At 45.2% G+C, this 22,500-nt stretch overlaps 1 protein-coding gene across 1 annotated transcript in view; it reads right to left on the bottom strand.

The window, feature by feature from the left end:
• LOC306994090 (PDZ domain-containing RING finger protein 4) overlaps positions 1 to 22,500 on the bottom strand; it is a 50,752-nt gene that overhangs the window by 25,639 nt on the left and 2,613 nt on the right. The window contains exon 2 of the mRNA XM_079604404.1: positions 106 to 359. Within this exon, the coding sequence (XP_079460530.1) occupies positions 106 to 359 (254 nt within the window). The remainder of the gene's footprint in view (positions 1 to 105; positions 360 to 22,500) is intronic.

Raw genomic sequence — 22,500 nt, forward strand, 5'->3', positions numbered from 1 at the left:
ACGCTCCTAGGGGAACCATTAGCTCTCGGGGAACCACCCTGGAGGCTCGTTCCTGGAACTATCCGGTGCGAAAGCCCCTCATGTGCTCGTGAAAGGAGTTTGTACCTGTCCGACAGGAGGAACGGGCAGACGTCCGGCACGGGTGGCGTTGCAGGACGGAGTTTGGCCAAAGCCATGATGTGCTCGAAGGTGATTTCCGTCTGCGTGCACACGTCCACCACCTGGACGTCCTGGCATGACCCCTGACCCCGGGGCAAAGGGGTCCGCCGGAGCACCTGCACCACGATGGGATCTTTGGCGCTACGGAAAGCTTCGACCGCCTCATCATGGCTCGCTCTCGACAGATCCTTCCCGTTCACCTGTAACCGGCGAGAAACGATGATTTACACACTGTCATTGCACACGTATGCACTTTTAAACGAAGTGTCAGAGCAGTGTGAACATCCTGCTAAACGTCTCCTCAGAAGACATAGCTATCAGGGATGCACCGGTATGAACATTTTGCCCGATAACCGATAATTCTTGATACTTGAAAGCCGATATATTGGCTGATAAATCTAAATCAATTCTAAATTATATAATTTTTGAGAGCCTGATTACTAAAACAAGTCTCATCATGTCCCAAGCACACACTTAAATAATGATTATGTTAATAATGACATAATAATATTCTCATTATAATTTTCTGTGGTCCATATGACAGATTTGGGCTGCACATGTTGCACTTTTATGAAGTGATTCCAATCATATTTCAAGCAATTCAAAAGCATCATGTTGAACAGTGCGCATCTGAAGTGTTTTAGCTGAAGGAAATAATACAGTATTTATCGGTTTTAATATATCGGCCAAATTTTCTTTCAGGCCGATAACGATAACATTAAAAATTTACATATATATCGTGCCTCCTTAATACCTATTTATGCATTTTGAATCACATATAAAAAAATTCATCCACTTACATAACACAGACAAATATGCATCACATTGAGTTTATTCGTTTGTTTATGCTAAAACTGTATAATTCTTAAATCCAGGCCTAAATATTAGCATTTCTGTAACCATTCTTTACTGATTCACACAAGCACACACTGACAGAATCCAGAACAACAGAGCGACTGCATGTCTATTCATCAGTAATCTGTAATTAAACTCTCGTGGAATGAATTGAGCAGATTGAGTCGCGCAGGAAACTGATTGGCTATTAATGACACACATTATATCATCCGGCGGCGGCCGCTGAGAAACGTTTCAAAGCATCATTTAGATGTGATCTGGAGCGGTGTGCGTCTCTCAATCTAAAGTAAATCATACATGAGAGTGTCTGAATCCATCACAGTGAAGAGCGATCAGAAGATCGGGTCCAAATGATGGGAGTTTGATTATATTCATGCATATTTTATTGGATCATTTCAAAGAGTTCATACTGACAGTTCAGAAATGAGTTTACAGCTCGGAAAATAACAACGTAACTTTTTGATTCTGAACTACTCCTGAATCAGCCAATGGAGTGAGAGTGGGGCGGGGCTATCAGACCGATTGACCAATGACATACGGGGGCGTGTCCAGGAAACGTGATTGAAAACAGTCATTGTTGAAATGAAATGAAGCACCCCGATATATCGGCCACCATATCGGTATCAGCCAATATATATTCATTTTTATTGATATTGTTATCGGTCTGATAAGAAAATTTGGCCGATATTTTAAAACCGATAAATTCGAGATGCACCGATTGCAATTTTCTTGGCAGATTCCGATGACTGTTTTTTTGTGTGACCTGTCGATACAGATTTTTGCCGATAACCAATGGAGTGAGAGTGGGGCGGGGCTACCAAAGTGATTGACCAATGAATGACGGGGGCGTGTTCAGGAAACATGATTGAAAACAGTCATTACTGGCGCCGAAATGAAGCACCACGATATATCGTCCACCATATCGGTATCGGCCGATATATGTAAATTTTAATTGATATCGTTATCAGTATGATAAGAAAATTTGTGTGATCTATTAAAGCCAATAACTCTGAGTTGCACTGATTGCAATTTTCTTGGCCGATTCTGATTTGTTGTTTTTTTGTAAGTGCGATATGCCCATACCGATTTTTCCGATTACCAATGGAGTGAGAGTGGGGCGGGGCTATCAGATCAACTGACCAATGACAGACGGGGGCGTGTTCAGGAAACATGATGGAAAACAGTCATTGTTGGTGCAGAAATAAAGCACTTCACCTTTAAATGTATACATTTATAACAATTTCAGACACAAAATTAAATATACAACCTAATCCCCATGCAAATCGTATATATGTCAGAGAAAACCCTTGGTAAAGCAGCTTTCTGAATAATAGAGCAATTACAAGCGTTCCTTTATCGCTATAAATTACCAATGAACACGCGCCGCTGAGACGGAGACTGTTTCAATGCAGATGAGACGCTGTTTGACGTCATATAATATTGATGCTTTCATCAGGCTCACTGTTGGAACGACTCAAGCGTGTGTTTGCTGAATGTGAATGAAGCGTGCGTTTGTTCTGCATATGTACCGGCGAGGAGAGGCTTCGTTTAGCTCAGTAATTGGCCCGCGGAGAGAACAATCATGATGAAGTAGTCCAGTGAATCTCACCATTTACAGTCTAATACGGTCAAACCAACACAGCCGTATATATACTGCCGTTCCAGCGGCTCGCGGGTAATATAAACACTATATGGAGGAAAATTAATGGACAGGCACCAGATATAATATTATTCATTTACATTTGGAAAATAAATGATGATTATTTAGTCGAATAACACGCTGTTTTGGTGGAGGAACTGAATGGTGGAGCAGAGAGGCGGACGGTGGGCAGATAAATGATGTGGCCCGTGGCTCATGACAGGCTGAGAGAAAAACGAGCAGATTTGAGGCATTAGCGGCGCCACGCTTGCCCTCTTCTGGGTCTCTAAATGAAAAGAAACCAAGCTCAAAGAAAGAGAAGGAGAAAGAGGTGTTGGAGGAGGTTCCGGCGTATTGTTTAAATGAGAGCCAGATGGAGCAATTCATCCCAATTGAGGATATGAATAATAATTATTCCTGCCACGGTCGGGCATCTGTCGGCTAGCCCGTTAGCATTAGCTGCATGCAGACCAGTGCTGATGATGAGGACAACACTTGCTAACGCGTCGCCAACAGAGGTTCATCCCTCCTTATCTCCAGAAACTATGATCGCAGCACATATGAATTATAAGAGAATTTAAAGCGGAATTTAATCATACATGAACTTAGGATGCACAATACATCGGCCGATATATGTTATCGGACTGGTAAATATATTTGGCCGATATATTAAAGCCAATAAATTATGTATTATTTCCTTCAGCTGAGACTCTTCAGATGCGCACTGTTCAACATTATGCTTTTTAATTTCTTGAAATATGATTAGAAAGGGAAAAAATAGTATCTTAGAATAATATCGGTTATCGGCTATCAAATATAAAGAATTATCGGTATCGGCCAAAATTTTCATATTGATAATTTCATAATTAGATAATACCAGTTTAGCGCAACCAGTTACCAAGCAACCCTTCATTGTGTTCAGTGTGTGTGTAAAAGAGCATTAGCAGTTACAGACACACACTTCAGCAGAACATGACCAGTGTCAGTGTTTTTGGTCCCAAATTTGTATCAATTTTACTGGTAGTCACTGTATGAATGTTTTTTGGGTATAATATATCACAGTTTACTTTATTTTGCTCTCCTCACTTTCATAAATGAACTATAGTGTCCTGATCACACTAGTGAAAACATATCAAAAATTATATCTGGTGTCTGAATAATTTTAGAGAGACGGAGACGTGGTACTGTCAAAAGTTTGGAGTTGGTACGATTTTTTTATGTAAATCCTGTAGTATATAATTAAATTCAAATTACTATTTGCCCTTTTATGCGCTCCTTATATTCAAATTGAGGAATATATATATCTCCGTCTCAGTGGTGAACGTGAAAGTGCTGCTGATCTTCAGGACTCTCCACTGGAGAACGAGTGTTTGCACAGGATCTACAGCAGCTGCGCTTGGAAACACTCCAGCTTTACACACACACACACACACACACACACACACACACACACACACACACACACACACACACACACACACACACACACACACACACACACACACACACACACACACACTTTAAACAAGCAGCTCATAAATAACGGAGACAAAGATCGCGTTGACGCCTCGTCTCTGAACCTCTCTGCTCTGGTTCTCCATCTTCTCATCTTTCAAGTGCATTTCAGTGGCTTTTAAATAACGCAGAACACTTGATAGTGAGTGCGTTAGTATTTCACCAATGAGCATCAAACTAAATCTGAATCCATCAAACTGATCTGAGACCTGCTTCACATAAAACAACACTGAACACACACTGAAGGAAGAAGCAGAGCCACATCTACAGACGAGACGATCACGAGAGCACAACAGACAGACAGAAGATACCATAGCGCTCACACACCATCAAAAACACATAACTCATGTTAGATCATATTACATAACAAAAACGTATTTTATTTCAACATCTGCCAAACGAAGAAAAAAAAATATATATAAAAACATGTAAATCTTAAATGCAATGTAAGTTGCTTTGGATAAAAGCTTCTGTCAAACCAATAATTAAATAAAATGTTATGTTACATAATGTAACTTAAAATATATTTTATTTTAACATCTGCCAAACTAATAGAATTATATATATATAATACATGTAAATCTTGCTTGTAATGTAAGTCACTTTGGATAAAAGCATCAGACAAACTAATTAAATAAAATAAAAAACAAAAACAAATAATAATTTTTAAAATGTCATAAAAAGCATGTTGTCTGCCATTGAAAGTCTAAATGTTTGCCACATGATTCAACCAGCATTCACTCCAGCAGCGCAGAGTAAAGCTCTCCGAGACGGACAGACTAATAAACTCCACAAACATCGGCTCGGGTCTTTGTGTGCCGGGAATCAATTTACATTTTCAAACACAATCCAAAATGGAGTCGTGCACTTAGCCGAGAAGTGCCATTAAATTCCCCAAACCGTAATTCCCGCCGCTGGAGGAGAGCGAGAGAAACTAGTGTCCCGGCGCTCTGCTAGCGTTCACACGGCTAAATGTCTCATTTCAATAATAAGTGTCAGGCTAAAATATGACTAGGTACAGTACAGGCGTTATGAGTTCATAAATCATTCCTGACAGGCCGTTCGGTATATAACACAGCAGCCGGACACCGGGGAAATCTGACCGTCCTGTTCCTCACACACACACACACACACACACACACACACACACACACTCACACACACACACACACACACACACACACACACACACACACACACACACACACACACACACACACACACACACACACACACACACTCACACACACACACACACACACACACACACACACACACACACACACTCACACACACACACACACACACACACACACACACACACACACACACACTCACACTCACACACACACACACACTCACACACACACACACACACACACACACACACACACACACACACACACTCACACACACACACACACACACACACACACACACACACACACACTCACACACACACACACACACACACACACACACAGAGAGAGAGCCAGAGAAAGTATGCAGTATACAGTACAGATTGCAGTATTAAGCTAGTACACTATCTGGGTGGTTGCCAGGGCATCATGCGGTTGCTAAAGTGTTTTGTGTTGCTATGTGTGGTTGCTAGGGTGTTTTGTGTGGTTTGCTGAAGTTTTCAACAGTAATAGTGATGCTTGACTGAAACGAAACCCAATCATCTTCAGTAAGTGTGTGTGAAGCCCTCGGGTCAGAGATATCGTCCTCTATTAAACGGAGTTCATGTTCACAGCCTGAAGCCCAAACAAACACCAGCGGCTCGCGGCATCAACACAACCGGCTGTGCTTCATTACGAGCGTCCTGCATCTTTCTGTGAGTCTGTCTGTCCATCTGTCTCGTTCCTCTCTTTCACCAGCGACAGCGCCTGAGACTCTCTGCCATTGGCTTTCTCATTGAGTTTCTCTCAGCTTTCTCATTGGGTTTCTCATTGAGTTTCTCTCGGGTTTCTCATTGGGTTTCTCATTGAGTTTCTCTCGGGTTTCTCATTGGGTTTCTCATTGAGTTTCTCTCGGGTTTCTCATTGGGTTTCTCATTGAGTTTCTCTCAGCTTTCTCATTGGGTTTCTCATTGAGTTTCTCTCGGGTTTCTCATTGGGTTTCTCATTGAGTTTCTCTCGGGTTTCTCATTGGGTTTCTCATTGAGTTTCTCTCGGGTTTCTCATTGGGTTTCTCATTGAGTTTCTCATTGGGTTTCTCTTTGGGTTTCTCTCTGGCTTCTCATTGGGTTTCTCATTGGGTTTCTCTCTGGCTTCTCATTGGGTTTCTCATTGGGTTTCTCATTGGGTTTCTCATTGGGTTTCTCATTGGGTTTCTCATTGGTTTTCTCATTGGGTTTCTCTCTGGCTTCTCATTGGGTTTCTCATTGGGTTTCTCATTGGGTTTCTCATTGGGTTTCTCATTGAGTTTCTCTCGGGTTTCTCATTGGGTTTCTCATTGAGTTTCTCTCGGGTTTCTCATTGGGTTTCTCATTGAGTTTCTCATTGGGTTTCTCATTGGGTTTCTCTCTGGCTTCTCATTGGGTTTCTCATTGGGTTTCTCTCTGGCTTCTCATTGGGTTCCTCATTGGGTTTCTCATTGGGTTTCTCATTGGGTTTCTCATTGGGTTTCTCATTGGGTTTCTCATTGGGTTTCTCATTGGGTTTCTCATTGGGTTTCTCATTGAGTTTCTCATTGAGTTTCTCATTGGGTTTCTCATTGGGTTTCTCTCTGGCTTCTCATTGGGTTTCTCTCGGGTTTCTCATTGGGTTTCTCATTGGGTTTCTCTCTGGCTTCTCATTGGGTTTCTTTCTGGCTTCTCATTGGGTTTCTCTCTGGCTTCTCATTGGGTTTCTCTCTGGCTTCTCATTGGGTTTCTCTTGGGTTTCTCATTGGGTTTCTCATTGAGTTTCTCATTGGGTTTCTCATTGGGTTTCTCTCTGGCTTCTCATTGGGTTTCTCATTGGGTTTCTCTCGGGTTTCTCATTGGGTTTCTCATTGGGTTTCTCATTGGGTTTCTCTCGGGTTTCTCATTGGGTTTCTCATTGGGTTTCTCATTGGGTTTCTCTCAGGTTTATCATTGGGTTTCTCTCGGTTTTCTCACTGGGTTTCTCATTGGGTTTCTCTCAGGTTTCTCATTGGGTTTCTCTCAGCTTTCTCATTGGGTTTCTCATTGGGTTTCTCTCAGGTTTCTCATTGGGTTTCTCTCAGCTTTCTCATTGGGTTTCTCTCAGCTTTCTCATTGGGTTTCTCATTGGGTTTCTCATTGGGTTTCTCTCAGCTTTCTCATTGGGTTTCTCATTGGGTTTCTCTCGGTTTTCTCATTGGGTTTCTCATTGGGTTTCTCTCGGTTTTCTCATTGGGTTTCTCATTGGGTTTCTCATTGGGTTTCTCATTGGGTTTCTCTCGGGTTTCTCTCGGGTTTCTCATTGGGTTTCTCATTGGGTTTCTCATTGGGTTTCTCTCGGGTTTCTCTCAGGTTTCTCATTGGGTTTCTCATTGGGTTTCTCATTGGGTTTCTCATTGGGTTTCTCATTGGGTTTCTCATTGGGTTTCTCTCGGTTTTCTCATTGGGTTTCTCATTGGGTTTCTCATTGGGTTTCTCTCGGTTTTCTCATTGGGTTTCTCATTGGGTTTCTCTCGGTTTTCTCATTGGGTTTCTCATTGGGTTTCTCATTGGGTTTCTCATTGGGTTTCTCTCGGGTTTCTCTCGGGTTTCTCTCGGTTTTCTCATTGGGTTTCTCATTGGGTTTCTCATTGGGTTAGACCCCTGGTGATGCTCTTGAGGCATCTGTAGGGACGGCATCAGATCAGAGGAGACGCTTTAGGCCGTTAATTATGATGACGTATTTCTGATTGAAACACTGATTCGTTTGTTTGTGTCAGTGTTTTTCCTCCTCACGTCTGAACATTGACTGCAGACAACACACAGACCCTGATGGACGATCAATACTCATTTGCGTGTGTATCGATCCGCAGCAGGTGTTATTCGATGTGCAGCTCTACAGGTGCGTGTCTTGTGGACAGGTTAGATAACCACCGTTTTACATTCAGTTTCACAGACGTTCATGTGAAGTGAGTGTGTGATGGATGGAGTCTGACTTTACCACCAGAGGGGCGTCGCAGGAACTCTTTGTTTACATGATGTAATTAGTTGTGCATTGTGGGTAATTGCTGCTCTGCTCCAGTCAGATGTGGTTTATTTCCTCCAGCTGAGTTTGTTTATCATCATCCGGGGAACTTTTAGGATCTGTTGTGTGTTTGTGGAGGGATAGAGGAGGCAGAGGATGAGAGTTTTACTGTATTATATATAGTGTTTATAACAGGACTTTTCATTATTTTTAATGCCACAAACCCTCAGATATGATCATCCCCATCCTAAAGTTTAAATACAGCTATATACTTTCATGGGCAACACCCAATGTAGACTTATTTAAGTTGGTGTACTACAATACTGTACCAATTTAAAATATCATTGGAAAATATTTAGTTTCTATTGAGTGATTTTTTTCTATTCCCTCTATAACTGTTAGATGTTTTATTATTCTCATTATCCAATGAGAAACCGGTGACTAAACCAATGAGAAACCCGAGAGAAACCCAATGAGAAACCTGTGACTAACCCAATGAGAAACCCAATGAGAAACCTGTGACTAACCCAATGAGAAACCTGTGACTAACCCAATGAGAAACCGGTGACTAACCCAATGAGAAACCTGTGACTAACCCAATGAGAAACCGGTGACTAACCCAATGAGAAACCTGTGACTAACCCAATGAGAAACCGGTGACTAACCCAATGAGAAACCGGTGACTAACCCAATGAGAAACCGGTGACTAAACCAATGAGAAACCTCTGACAAACCCAATGAGAAACCTGTGACTAAACCAATGAGAAACCCGAGAGAAACCCGAAAGAAACCTGAGAGAAACCCAATGAGAAACCCAATGAGAAACCTCTGACAAACCCAATGAGAAACCCGAGAGAAACCCAATGAGAAACCCAATGAGAAACCCAATGAGAAACCCAATGAGAAACCCAATGAGAAACCCAATGAGAAACCTAATGAGAAACCTAATGAGAAACCCAATGAGAAACCCAATGAGAAACCCAATGAGAAACCCAATGAGAAACCCAATGAGAAACCCGAGAGAAACCAGAGAAACCTGCACTCTAAAAAATCTTGGGCTATTTTTTCTACCCAAATCCTGGGTTGAGCTTTTTTGGGTTATTTTTTCAGTGTTTGGTAGTTTTCCTGTGTTACAGAGATCCTGGATCAGACGTAACAACCCTGCGGATTGAGTTATTTATCAGGGGCTTTTTAGACCTCTTCCGGAGAGAGCAGTGTAGCTGGTGCGTGTCTTCGGTAAAATACAGGTTTGTGTACATCTTTTACATCTATGAATTCGGTATTGTTCTGTATATCGTTTAATTTTATGAAAGCAGCATACAGGAACGCGACGTGAGTCACGAGTGTCGCGTCAGTCTTAACGCTTGATGGAAACGCCTGATGCCTTACATAAAATGTTATGATTTTATTTGAAAAGGAACAGAATATTAAAGTGTAACAAATCAGTGTAAATATAACAAAAATATGTTCTCAGAACTATACACTGATTGGCAGGGTCATGCAAACCAGTGGTTGTGTGGAGTATTGTTTTTTTTTTTTTTAAGTTTAGAGGATTGAAGTTAATCTGTAGACATTAATAAAAAAAAATTAAAATTATAAAAAGCTATAAAAATAAATCTATCCAGTATGATGGGTTAAATCAACAACTCAATTTGCTGGGTAAAGTTAACCCAACATGTTTTCTGTACTATATTTACCCAGCCCTTGGGTTGAAAACAACCCAAATTGGGTTATTTTAAACCCAGTGTTTTAGTGTGTGAGAATCCCGTGAGAGCTGGAGGATTCTGTCAGACGGGTTCATTCATTCACAGCGCCAGAAACACGAGGAGCTGATGCATCATGGGACGCGAGCAAACACTTTCCAGAATGATCCTGGTAAATGAGCCTCAGACATCTGCTCCAAACTCTCCTGTTCGACACACTCATCAGCCTAATCGCTCTGTAGTGAAGCGTCTGTTCAAGCGCCAATCTTCAGCTCGCACACTTAAAGAGACAGTACACCCAAAACACACTCGCGCTCAAACGTCGCGTGTTTTACAACCTATGCAAAGTGCCAGACTAGTTTAAATATGCAGAACAGAGAGAGATTGAAGATTTTCAGAGATAAATGACTGATAGTCTGTTTGTCATTGGACACATCATACGACTTCCACGAGACGTCATAAATATAGAGCATAACTCAATCTTCAATCTTCTCAATCTCAATCTTCTTCCTCTGTCTCGTTTTCCAGCACAAATATCTCAACATTCTTACGTCAAGATACATTTAGTGGAGAAGAACAATGACTGAAGAGATTAAGACTTGTTTACTGAATCAAATGAAGGCAGAAAAAAATGATATTGTTTTCTCTTTTAATTAAGTGCAGATAGTTAATAAACCAAAAGTCTAACGGTAAAGCATGCGTGACACAAACTGGAGTCTTGACTGCATGGCTGAACCTGTAGTCTTTGACATGATACCTGTGCAGAGACGTGATGCAACGCGCCGCAACCCTGTAACACACCGCGGCTGAAACACGGCATCATGGGGCTTCATCTGCTGCTACTCGCCAGATCAGGACCCACAAATATGATATTATCATCATCCTCGTGCGAGGAACCCCAAAACTAAAATGTATTAATATGTTAAAAATATTTAGAAAATTACGTTACATCATAGATTTCCCCCTATTCAATATAGAACTGCATTGTCAGATGTATTATTTATTTAAAATAATTTAATTTATTTATATGAATACATTTATTTATCTAAATCAAAATTTATTTGACTCATTTTCTATTCATTTTAATTACATTTTGGTATTTATTTTAATAAAATTTATTTATTTAAAAATTATTTTATTAATTTAATTTGATATTTAATTAAATATCATATTTATTTATATTAACACATTCTGTTATTTATTTTAATCAAATGTTATAATCAAATTGTATTTTTATTCAATGTTCTATTTTTATTTAAATATCATGTTATTTATATAAGTATGCATTTTTTATCTACAAAATTTGGTAGTTATTTTAATCAAATGTATTTATTTGAATCATTTTGTTGAAACGAAATTGTATTTACTTATTTGAATCAGTTTTATTTATTTTAATCAAATTTGTTTATTTAAATTGTACATTTATTTTAATCAAATGTATTCATTGAAAGCAATACATTGTTATTTATTTAAAACAAACTTATTAACAAATGTATTTCATTATTTTAATCAAATGTTATTTATTTAAATAAAGAAAAAGTTATTTATTTTTAAAAATTGCTTTTTTTTTGATAAATTTGGATAATTTCAATAATTTTTTTATTTTAATGAAATTTATTTAGATAGTAAGCCTTTTTTTCCCACTTATTTTTATTGATTTTTTTCTGATCTCGACTGCAGCAGGAATCTCATATAATTCTCTGTATAAGTGTGTGGGCCGGTTGATCTCCCACAATCCCCTGCAGGTGTGTCAGATCCAGTGCTATCCCATGAGCCTCTGCGGCGGGGGGTGTTTCCTCAAGCCTGCAGCTCAGCTCTCGTCTGGAGAGTTTAGAGGAGATGAACTGCTCATCATGTCTCTGATTCACTATAGAAGTGTGTTTCTCGTCCTGAGCCTCAGGTGCGTCTCACACAATAACTCCCGTCTCATTCATTAACACGTTTACCTGTCCAAATCTGACATAGGATCATGTGACACTGAAGACTGGAGTAATGATGCTGGAAATTCAGATTTGATCACAGGAATAAATTACACTTTATATTCACATAGACAACAGCTGATTTACATTATAATAATATTTCACAATATTAATGTTTTGGTATTTTTAATCAAATAAATGCAGCCTTGGTGAGCAGAAGAGACTTTTCTTTTTTTTTTTTAAATCTTACCGATCCCAAACTTTTGACTATGTTCCTGCTGTGTTCGGCTCATGAATATATTATTACCATAAAAGGCCAGTAAATTATATGATATAATCTGGGATAAATGAAAAGTAATTTACTGTCGATTACCACAGACAATACAGAAACGCAAATCATTCCTGTGATTGACAGCTGATCAGATCCCGTTTCCACGGTGACCAACAGACAGGAAGTGGAACGAGGGAAACAGGAAGTAGGTTTGTTCCCAGTGAAATGAGATCTGACACAAACGGGTCGTTTATTAAAGATTCCCGAATCAAACGAGCTCAATGTAAGCGGCCCGCGGGTCAGATGTTATTGGCGGCTTGAATGGGTTTTGTAATCTGTATTAATTACTAACGCATGTGAGCTGATCTGAGCACAGTCCCTCTCGCGCAGACAAACCTGGCAATCCCAGAAGCCTTTGTGCTGCATCTCATTAAAACACATTCATATCACACACATTATTCTCACACCTCTTTTGTTCAGGACTGGAACACACACACACACACACACACACACACACACACACACACACACACACACACACACCTCTTTGTCTTCACACTGCAAACAAATCTGAACTGACTGAAAACTGATGAAGACCAGATCTGCTCGTTCAGATTATGAAGTCAAAATCTGACATATTTATTATAATCCTCATCTGATGAGCTCATGAATATTAATGAACATTAAAATGCTAGTAAATGAGCAGATTCCCGCCGACAGCCTCGTTCAGTAACGGAACATCACACTAGGTTACATGCGTTGGTTTTCATTAATCTGAATCAATTCAATCTGATTTCTGAAAGTTCTGTTTATATCATAATCCGGTTCATATATATTCAAATGAATTGATACATTTAAAAAAGTTTTTTCGTGGTTAAGTGAAATGAACATCAGAGAAAAACAATATGAGAATGTTTTCTCTATTTTCCTATTTTGCAAGTATTATGGGAATGTTAGTTTTTAATGTTTTCTGAACCATCTGAAAAATAGTTGTGATTAGAAACATCTAAAAAACATTAGAATAACGTCAAATTAAAATGTTTCAGAAAACGTTCCATGAACGCTGTATAAATAATGGTTTTGTGCTAACGTTATGAGAACATTATTAAATACCGGATAACTCTGAACAAACGTTCTATTACCGTTACTGGAATAACGTTTGTTCATAACTTTTCCAGAACGTTGCGAGAACATTCCATTAGCTGGGAAGACGCCGCACTAAAATTCCACCGCGCTAGCGCTAACATCCACCGCGCTAACGCTAACATCCATCGCACTAACGCTAACATCCACCGCGCTAACGCTAACATCCACCGTGCTAACGCTAACATCCATCGCACTAACGCTAACATCCACCGCGCTAACGCTAACATCCACCGCGCTAACGCTAACATCCACCGCGCTAACGCTAACATCCATCGCACTAACGCTAACATCCACCGCGCTAACGCTAACATCCACCGCACGAATGCTAACATCCACCGCGCTAACGCTAACATCCACCGCACGAACGCTAACATCCACCGCGCTAACGCTAACATCCACCGCACTAACGCTAACATCCACCGCGCTAACGCTAACATCCACCGCACTAACGCTAACATCCACCGCACTAGCACTGACATCCACCGCGCTAGCACTAACATCCACCGCGCTAGCACTGACATCCACTGCGCTAGCACTGACATCCACTGCGCTAGCACTGACATCCACTGCGCTAACATCCACCGTGTTAACATCCACCACGCTAGTGCGAACATCCTCCGCACGAACATCCACCACGTTAGCGCGAACATCCACCACGTTAACATCCACCGCGCGATGGATCCACCACCACCGTGAACTGTCTGGAACTGGAATAAAAATGTTTTAAATATGAACAGACAAAGAAAAAAAAATATTTTTGCTGCCACATAGTTATATAGTGAGTACATTTAATCGAATTAGGACTTGGATGTAGATATTACTGCACTTTATGACATACCCATCATGCCCTGAGTGACCAAAAACACTTCTGTATATTATGTATAGTAGACATATCTGCATATTCAGACTGAAACATATTTACAATACTATACTATAACAATTTTATTTTTACAATACTACTTCACAATTGTAAAGAAAGTCTATTGGAGTACTCACTGTTTCAGTTTAATGCGATGTGTTCCTTGCCATATCTGTGTCATTTTTGAGTGAAAATAGTTTGTACACCAATTTTTTTCACTGTATACAAAAAAATATAACAAATGAACTTATTTTATTTCAGCTAGTTGCCATTTCTCACTTACATTCAGTTTATCTTGACGTGAAACGGAAATAAAACGGAGAAATCGGGTGATTTTTTTTTTTTTCTTCATGCATTCGCTTTGGCTTCCCTGAGTTTATTCAGGCTCTTGTGTGGAGACTGGACAGGTAAAGGTAAATGTATTCAGGTCTGCTTTTGTCCTTCCTCCTTTATCATCGTCTCCAGCCAGACGTATCCCATCATGCCTCTGCCGTGACCCGAGGACGAGCCTCTCGGACGGTGTGTGTTCCCGTATCCCGCTAACCTCTATTCAGATCACACGCGTCTGTGGAAATGTCAGAGTGGATCTTGAAGTGCAGAGATCTGACAGATCAGCACAGGCCATCTGCTTAATACCAGAGCGGAGAATCCCACGGAGAATCCCTCAGAGACCGTCCCGAACAATGAGAACGAGACGCTCGTCTGTTATCAGACACACACACCTGAGATCTCAGAGAATGGGTGTTTCTGTGTCACTAAACCAAACAATGACTGTATCCAAACAGCTTTCTCAAACGTCAGTCAAACATAGAGCCCGCCCACAAACAGAATCCCACCAGTGGATCACAAACAGAGTCCCGCCCACAAACATTGAGTCCCGCCCACAAACATAGAGCCCTGCCCACAGAGAGTCCCACCCACAAACAGAGAGTCCTGCCCACAAATATAGAGCTCCGCCCACAGAGAGCCCCACCCACATATAGAGAGTCCCACCCACAAACAGAGTCCTGCCAGTGGATCACAAACAGAGTCCCGCCCACAAACAGAGTCCCACCAGTGGATCACAAACAGAGGATCACAGTGGATCACAAACAGAGAGTCCCACCCACAAACAGAGAGTCACGCCCACAAACATAGAGCCCCGCCCACAGAGAGTCCCACCCACAAACATCATCCTGCGCAGTGGATCACAGAGTCCCACCCATAAACAGAGAGTCCCGCCAGTGGATCACAAACAGAGAGTCCCGCCCACAGAAAGAGAGTCCCACCCACAAACAGAGTCACGCCCACAAACATTGAGTCCCGCCCACAAACCGAGTCCCGCCCACAAACAAAGAGTCCCGCCCACAGACAGAGAGTCCCGCCCACAAACAGAGAGTCCCGCCCACAGACAGAGTCCCGCCCACAAACAGTCTCGCCCACAAACAGAGAGTCCCGCCCACAGACAGAGTCCCGCCCACAAACATAGAGCCCCGCCCACAAACATAGAGCCCCGCCCACAGAGAGCCCATAAATATATATTTTATATATATATATATAAAATATATATAAAATAATAAATATTATATATTTTTCATATTTTATTTCAGTTAACATTTATTTAATCCCAATAAACATGTTTTTAGCTTTAGTTCCCGATAATAACCCTGATGATGAAGGTTCTGAAAGCGACACTGATTCTCAATAATAAATGTTTCTCCTCCTCCAGTTTCTGTTTCTCTCCGTCTCGTGATGAAGTCATTAGGCGGTTCTCCTTCTGCTGGGGCGAGCGGGTCACATGACTGCCATGTGTGTTTCCACTCACACACACAGAAGAGCTCAAGCTGTTCACACACAAACAGTTCATTACGTAAATGAGGCCGATACACACGAGGAGAGCGGAGGAAACACACATGACCTCAAACTGAAGAAGTGTGTGTGTGTGTGTGTGTGTGTGTGTGTGTTAATGAGTGAGTGTGTGTGTGTGTGTGTGCGCGTGTGTGTGTGTGTGTGTGTGTGTGTGTTAATGAGTGAGTGAGTAAGTGAGTGAGTGAGTGTGTGTGTGCGTGTGTGTGTGTGTGTGTGTGCGCATGTGTGTGTGTGTGTGTGAGCATGTGAGTGTGTGAGCATGTGAGTGTGTGTGTGAGCATGTGAGTGTGTGTGTGTGAGCGTGTGTGTGTGTGTGTGTGTGTGTGTGTGTGTGTGTGTGTGTGTGTGTGTGTGTGTGTGTGTGTGAGAGCATGTGAGTGTGTGTGAGCATGTGAGCGTGTGTGTGTGAGCATGTGAGTGTGTGTGTGTGTGTGAGCATGTGAGTGTGAGTGTGTGTGTGTGTGTGTGTGTGTGTGAGCATGTGAGTGTGTGTGTGTGTGTGTGTGTGAGCATGTGAGTGTGTGTGTGTGTGTGTGTGTGTGTGTGTGTGTGTGTGTGTGTGTGTGTGTGCGCGTGTTAGCATGTGAGTGTGTGTGTGTGTGTGTGTGTGTGTGTGTTCACCTGCCTCCGGTTATAAGACTCTGTAAAGGTCGAGGCGTCTGAAGTCACGCGTGTTCTACGGATGGGCAATGTATGAGATGCGGATGATAAGAGTAAATAACATCAGATCACGTGTGTTTATGAGGATCAGTGTGAATCAGACCCTCCTGCTGACTGACAGCTGTCAATCAAATCACATGTGAGCTCTGGATCTGAGACTGACAGCTGTCAATCAAGTCACACACCAGCTCTGGATCCGAGACGCTCATACACACACACACACGATCCGACGAACTCAAACTCAGGTGAAATTATTTAAGACCAGTGGAAATGTTCACTAGAAAACAACACACACACTGTAAAAACAGTATTTTTTCAATTTTAAAAAAGTGTTCATAAAGGGAAAAAAAATGTATACTTTGAAACAGTTGAACATATCTAGAGTACAATTTACATTTAAAACACATTAGGTAATTGTGCATATATATATTTGTAAAGACACTTTGTGATTGCATTGAGCAATGTATGTAAACTGAAATATACTGTATGATTGTACTCAACTGAATGGTCAAAATAAAGTGTTCATGATGCCTTAATTAAAAATTTAGTCAACTTGAAATGTGAAGTTGTACTAAGTGACAATTGACACACACACACACACACGCACACACACACCAGCAGAAGGACTAATTAGAGCCGAGAACTATTATAACACACACAGCACTGAATAATAACGCTCACTTCATCACAGAAGCATCTTGTTGATTTACTCTTCCTTCTTTCTGTCCCAGAATCACCTGTACCAATCCCACAATGCACTGCAATGCGCTTTATGGAGTAAAAAGGAGGTCAATAAAACACCTGGAGTCTCTGTCCGTTAGCATTCCCATTCATCTCGCCGGCAGATGTTCAGGAGCGCCGGGATCACATCATCAAGCCTTAAAGCAACAGCAGCAAATCAGAGTCAGAAAGGGGAACGCGTCACGAGAGAAACGTCTACAGTGAAACTCGACAAATGAGAATATGGTGCAAAAGTTCATTTATTTCAGTAATTCAACTTAAAAGGTGAAACTAATATATTATATAGACTCATTACATGCAAAGTGAGATATTTCAAGCCTTTATTTGTTATAATTGTGATGATTATGGCTTACAGTTTATGAAAAACCTTTTCACAATATTCTAATTCTGAATTTGGGGTTTTCATAATCTGCCATAATCATCAAAATGATAACAAATAAAGGCTTGAAATATCTCACTTTGCATGTAATGAGTCTATATAATATATTAGTTTCACCTTTTAAGTTGAATTACTGAAATAAATGCACTTTTGCACCATATTCTCATTTGTCGAGTTTCACCTGTACATTAAAGGGATACTTCACCTTTAAATTGGGTCATTTATGTAGAAGAAATGTGAAATTATTATTTAATTTGGAGCCTTCTAGACTGAGAAAAGCCAGAAAATGTATTTTTGGCTCATGGGGATGAAAGACAACAACTCCCAGAATGCACTTGCTTCGCTGCCCTACGAGGCCACGCCCAAGCCACGCCTACCGGTAAGAGCGCAGTTAAACAACAAGGCTAGGCTACTAGTGAGTCTCCGTGAGTCTGCCCGGGTTTTTGAGATCGCCCAAGATGTCGGGGATTCGGGTTTAGCGAGCGGGACGAGACTGACGGCCGCGGGAGAACGGCGAGCGGGACGAGGCTGACGGCCGCAGGAGAACGGCGAGCGGGACGAGGCTGACGGCCGCAGGAGAACGACGCGAGCGGGACGAGACTGATGGCCGCAGGAGAACGGCGAGCGGGACGAGACTGACGGCCGCGGGAGAACGGTGAGCGGGACGAGACTGACGGCCGCGGGAGAACGGCGAGCGGGACGAGACTGACGGCCGCGGGAGAACGGCGAGCGGGACGAGACTGACGGCCGCGGGAGAACGGTGAGCGGGACGAGACTGACGGCCGCGGGAGAACGGCGAGCGGGACGAGACTGACGGCTGCAGGAGAACGGCGAGCGGGACGAGACTGACGGCTGCAGGAGAACGGCGAGCGGGACGAGACTGACGGCCGCGGGAGAACGGCGAGCGGGACGAGACTGACGGCCGCAGGAGAACGGCGAGCGGGACGAGACTGACGGCCGCAGGAGAACGGCGAGCGGGACGAGACTGACGGCCGCGGGAGAACGGCGAGCGGGACGAGACTGACGGCCGCGGGAGAACGGCGAGCGGGACGAGACTGACGGCCGCGGGAGAACGGCGAGCGGGACGAGACTGACGGCTGCGGGAGAACGGCGAGCGGGACGAGACTGACGGCCGCGGGAGAACGGCGAGCGGGACGAGACTGACGGCCGCGGGAGAACGGCGAGCGGGACGAGACTGACGGCTGCAGGAGAACGGCGAGCGGGACGAGACTGACGGCTGCTGGAGAACGGCGAGCTGGACGAGACTGACGGCCGCAGGAGAACGACGCGAGCGGGACGAGACTGACGGCCGCGGGAGAACGGCGAGCGGGACGAGACTGACGGCCGCAGGAGAACGGCGAGCGGGACGAGACTGGCGGCCGCAGGAGAACGACGCGAGCGGGACGAGACTGACGGCCGCGGGAGAACGGCGAGCGGGACGAGACTGGCGGCCGCAGGAGAACGGCGAGCGGGACGAGACTGACGGCCGCGGGAGAACAGCGAGCGGGACGAGACTGACGGCCACGGGAGAACGGCGAGCGGGACGAGACTGACGGCCGCGGGAGAACGACGCGAGCGGGACGAGACTGACGGCCGCAGGAGAACGACGCGAGCGGGACGAGACTGACGGCCGCAGGAGAACGACGCGAGCGGGACGAGACTGACGGCCGCGGGAGAACGGCGAGCGGGACGAGACTGGCGGCCGCAGGAGAACGACGCGAGCGGGACGAGACTGACGGCCGCGGGAGAACGGCGAGCGGGACGAGACTGACGGCCGCTGGAGAACGGCGAGCTGGACGAGACTGACGGCCGCAGGAGAACGACGCGAGCGGGACGAGACTGACGGCCGCAGGAGAACGACGCGAGCGGGACGAGACTGGCGGCCGCAGGAGAACGGCGAGCGGGACGAGACTGACGGCCGCGGGAGAACAGCGAGCGGGACGAGACTGACGGCCACGGGAGAACGGCGAGCGGGACGAGACTGACGGCCGCGGGAGAACGGCGAGCTGGACGAGACTGACGGCCGCAGGAGAACGACGCGAGCGGGACGAGACTGACGGCCGCAGGAGAACGACGCGAGCGGGACGAGACTGACGGCCGCGGGAGAACGGCGAGCGGGACGAGACTGGCGGCCGCAGGAGAACGGCGAGCGGGACGAGACTGACGGCCGCGGGAGAACAGCGAGCGGGACGAGACTGACGGCCACGGGAGAACGGCGAGCGGGACGAGACTGACGGCCACGGGAGAACGGCGAGCGGGACGAGACTGACGGCTGCAGGAGAACGGCGAGCGGGACGAGACTGACGGCCGCTGGAGAACGGCGAGCTGGACGAGACTGACGGCCACGGGAGAACGGCGAGCGGGACGAGACTGACGGCTGCAGGAGAACGGCGAGCGGGACGAGACTGACGGCCGCAGGAGAACGGCGAGCGGGACGAGACTGACGGCTGCAGGAGAACGGCGAGCGGGACGAGACTGACGGCCGCTGGAGAACGGCGAGCGGGACGAGACTGACGGCCACGGGAGAACGGCGAGCGGGACGAGACTGACGGCTGCAGGAGAACGGCGAGCGGGACGAGACTGACGGCCGCTGGAGAACGGCGAGCTGGACGAGACTGACGGCCACGGGAGAACGGCGAGCGGGACGAGACTGACGGCTGCAGGAGAACGGCGAGCGGGACGAGACTGACGGCCGCTGGAGAACGGCGAGCGGGACGAGACTGACGGCTGCAGGAGAACGGCGAGCGGGACGAGACTGACGGCTGCAGGAGAACGGCGAGCGGGACGAGACTGACGGCCGCTGGAGAACGGCGAGCGGGACGAGACTGACGGCCACGGGAGAACGGCGAGCGGGACGAGACTGACGGCTGCAGGAGAACGGCGAGCGGGACGAGACTGACGGCCGCTGGAGAACGGCGAGCGGGACGAGACTGACGGCTGCTGGAGAACGGCGAGCGGGACGAGACTGACGGCCGCAGGAGAACGACGCGAGCGGGACGAGACTGACGGCCGCAGGAGAACGACGCGAGCGGGACGAGACTGACGGCCGCGGGAGAACGGCGAGCGGGACGAGACTGGCGGCCGCAGGAGAACGGCGAGCGGGACGAGACTGACGGCCGCGGGAGAACGGCGAGCGGGACGAGACTGACGGCCGCGAGATAACGGCGAGCGGGACGAGACTGACGGCCGCGGGAGAACGGCGAGCGGGACGAGACTGACGGCCGCGGGAGAACGGCGAGCGGGACGAGACTGACGGCCGCGGGAGAACAGCGAGCGGGACGAGACTGACGGCCACGGGAGAACGGCGAGCGGGACGAGACTGACGGCCGCGGGAGAACGGCACGAGGCCGGTGGCGGGATTACTGATGAGCGGCGCCTGTGAGACGCACCGGTCTCGTATCTCTCACGGAGGAGCGGGAATTTTCTTAGCAATGTTAAAACGCACATCAACCGATCACTTGTTTAGCGTTCATGTAAACTACATGTCTACAGTCAGATTCACCAATCGGGATGAGTTCAGTTAGATTGAAACAAAAGGTGTGCATGTAAACAATGAATGGCGACTGCAGAAAGCAAAAGCCGAATCCCGGACATTTGGAAAAGAGGATGGTCACCGCTACTACTCAGCTTTCTCCACAGAACAAGAGCCTGTTAGCTTAGCTTCCAAATAAAAGATGGCTGACACTATTTGTATATTCTGTGAGTGAGATCCCGCTATGGGCGGGCTGAAGACATGCGGATCTAGCGCCTCCTACTGGCTGTAGTCTCTCGCTTCTGGCCAAAAAATCCTCATATGACGCAATATGCAGATTTTTGCGTCATATGGGGATTTTTTCCAGACTAAAAATACATAAATCTCGTCTCAGGGGGATATGAGGGAGGAAAGTATAATAATTCGAAAATAATACTGGCTTTCTACTGATACAAAGCTTAATGCTAAATCCTGAAGTATCCCTTTAAGTCAAGGCTAGGCTACTAGTGAGTCTCCGTGAGTCTGCCCGGGTTTTTGAGATGGCGACGGCTCTTTGACAGTATAGTGTCCCTGTCTCTACACTGAGACACACACACACACACACACACACACACACAGCACAGGGTGAGCGCCCCCTGCTGGCCTCACTAACACCTCCTCCAACAGAGACCTGGTGTTCCCAGGAGTCTCCCATCCAGACACTGACCAGTTCAGCTCCAGTGGGGGACCAGTCCTGGACAATGCAACCAGATAATCCGTTAGTAATGGGACCGGCGGCTCAATCGCACTGAAAAGCCTTCATGTAAAAACTCCTTAATCGATGTGATTGAGCTCGACACGAAGGACATTTCGATCGGATTGAAAGATGTGGTTTATTCCTTTTCTAATCCGATCGAGAGAACATGTGAACACTTGATCGGATTGAAAACTGAAACTGAAAGGACTGCGCGTGTGCAATGACAGAAATAACGTAATGACGTGAGGAACGAGCTGTTCTCCTGATGAATAAAGTGTGGTGTAAACGAGTGTGTGTGTGTGTGTGTGTGTGTGTGTGTGTGTGTGAAGTGTGTGTGCAGTGGAGCAGGACAACGGCCGCCAGCGCTGGCTTCAGACTCTCACACACACGACTGGTAATGGCCATTTTTACTGTGTGATCAATATAAGCAGCGGCACAGCGGATCATACACTCATTATCTCCTGTTTATGA

The sequence above is a fragment of the Phoxinus phoxinus genome (assembly GCF_949152265.1).
Source record: "Phoxinus phoxinus genome assembly, chromosome: 25".
Taxonomy (NCBI): domain Eukaryota; kingdom Metazoa; phylum Chordata; class Actinopteri; order Cypriniformes; family Leuciscidae; genus Phoxinus; species Phoxinus phoxinus.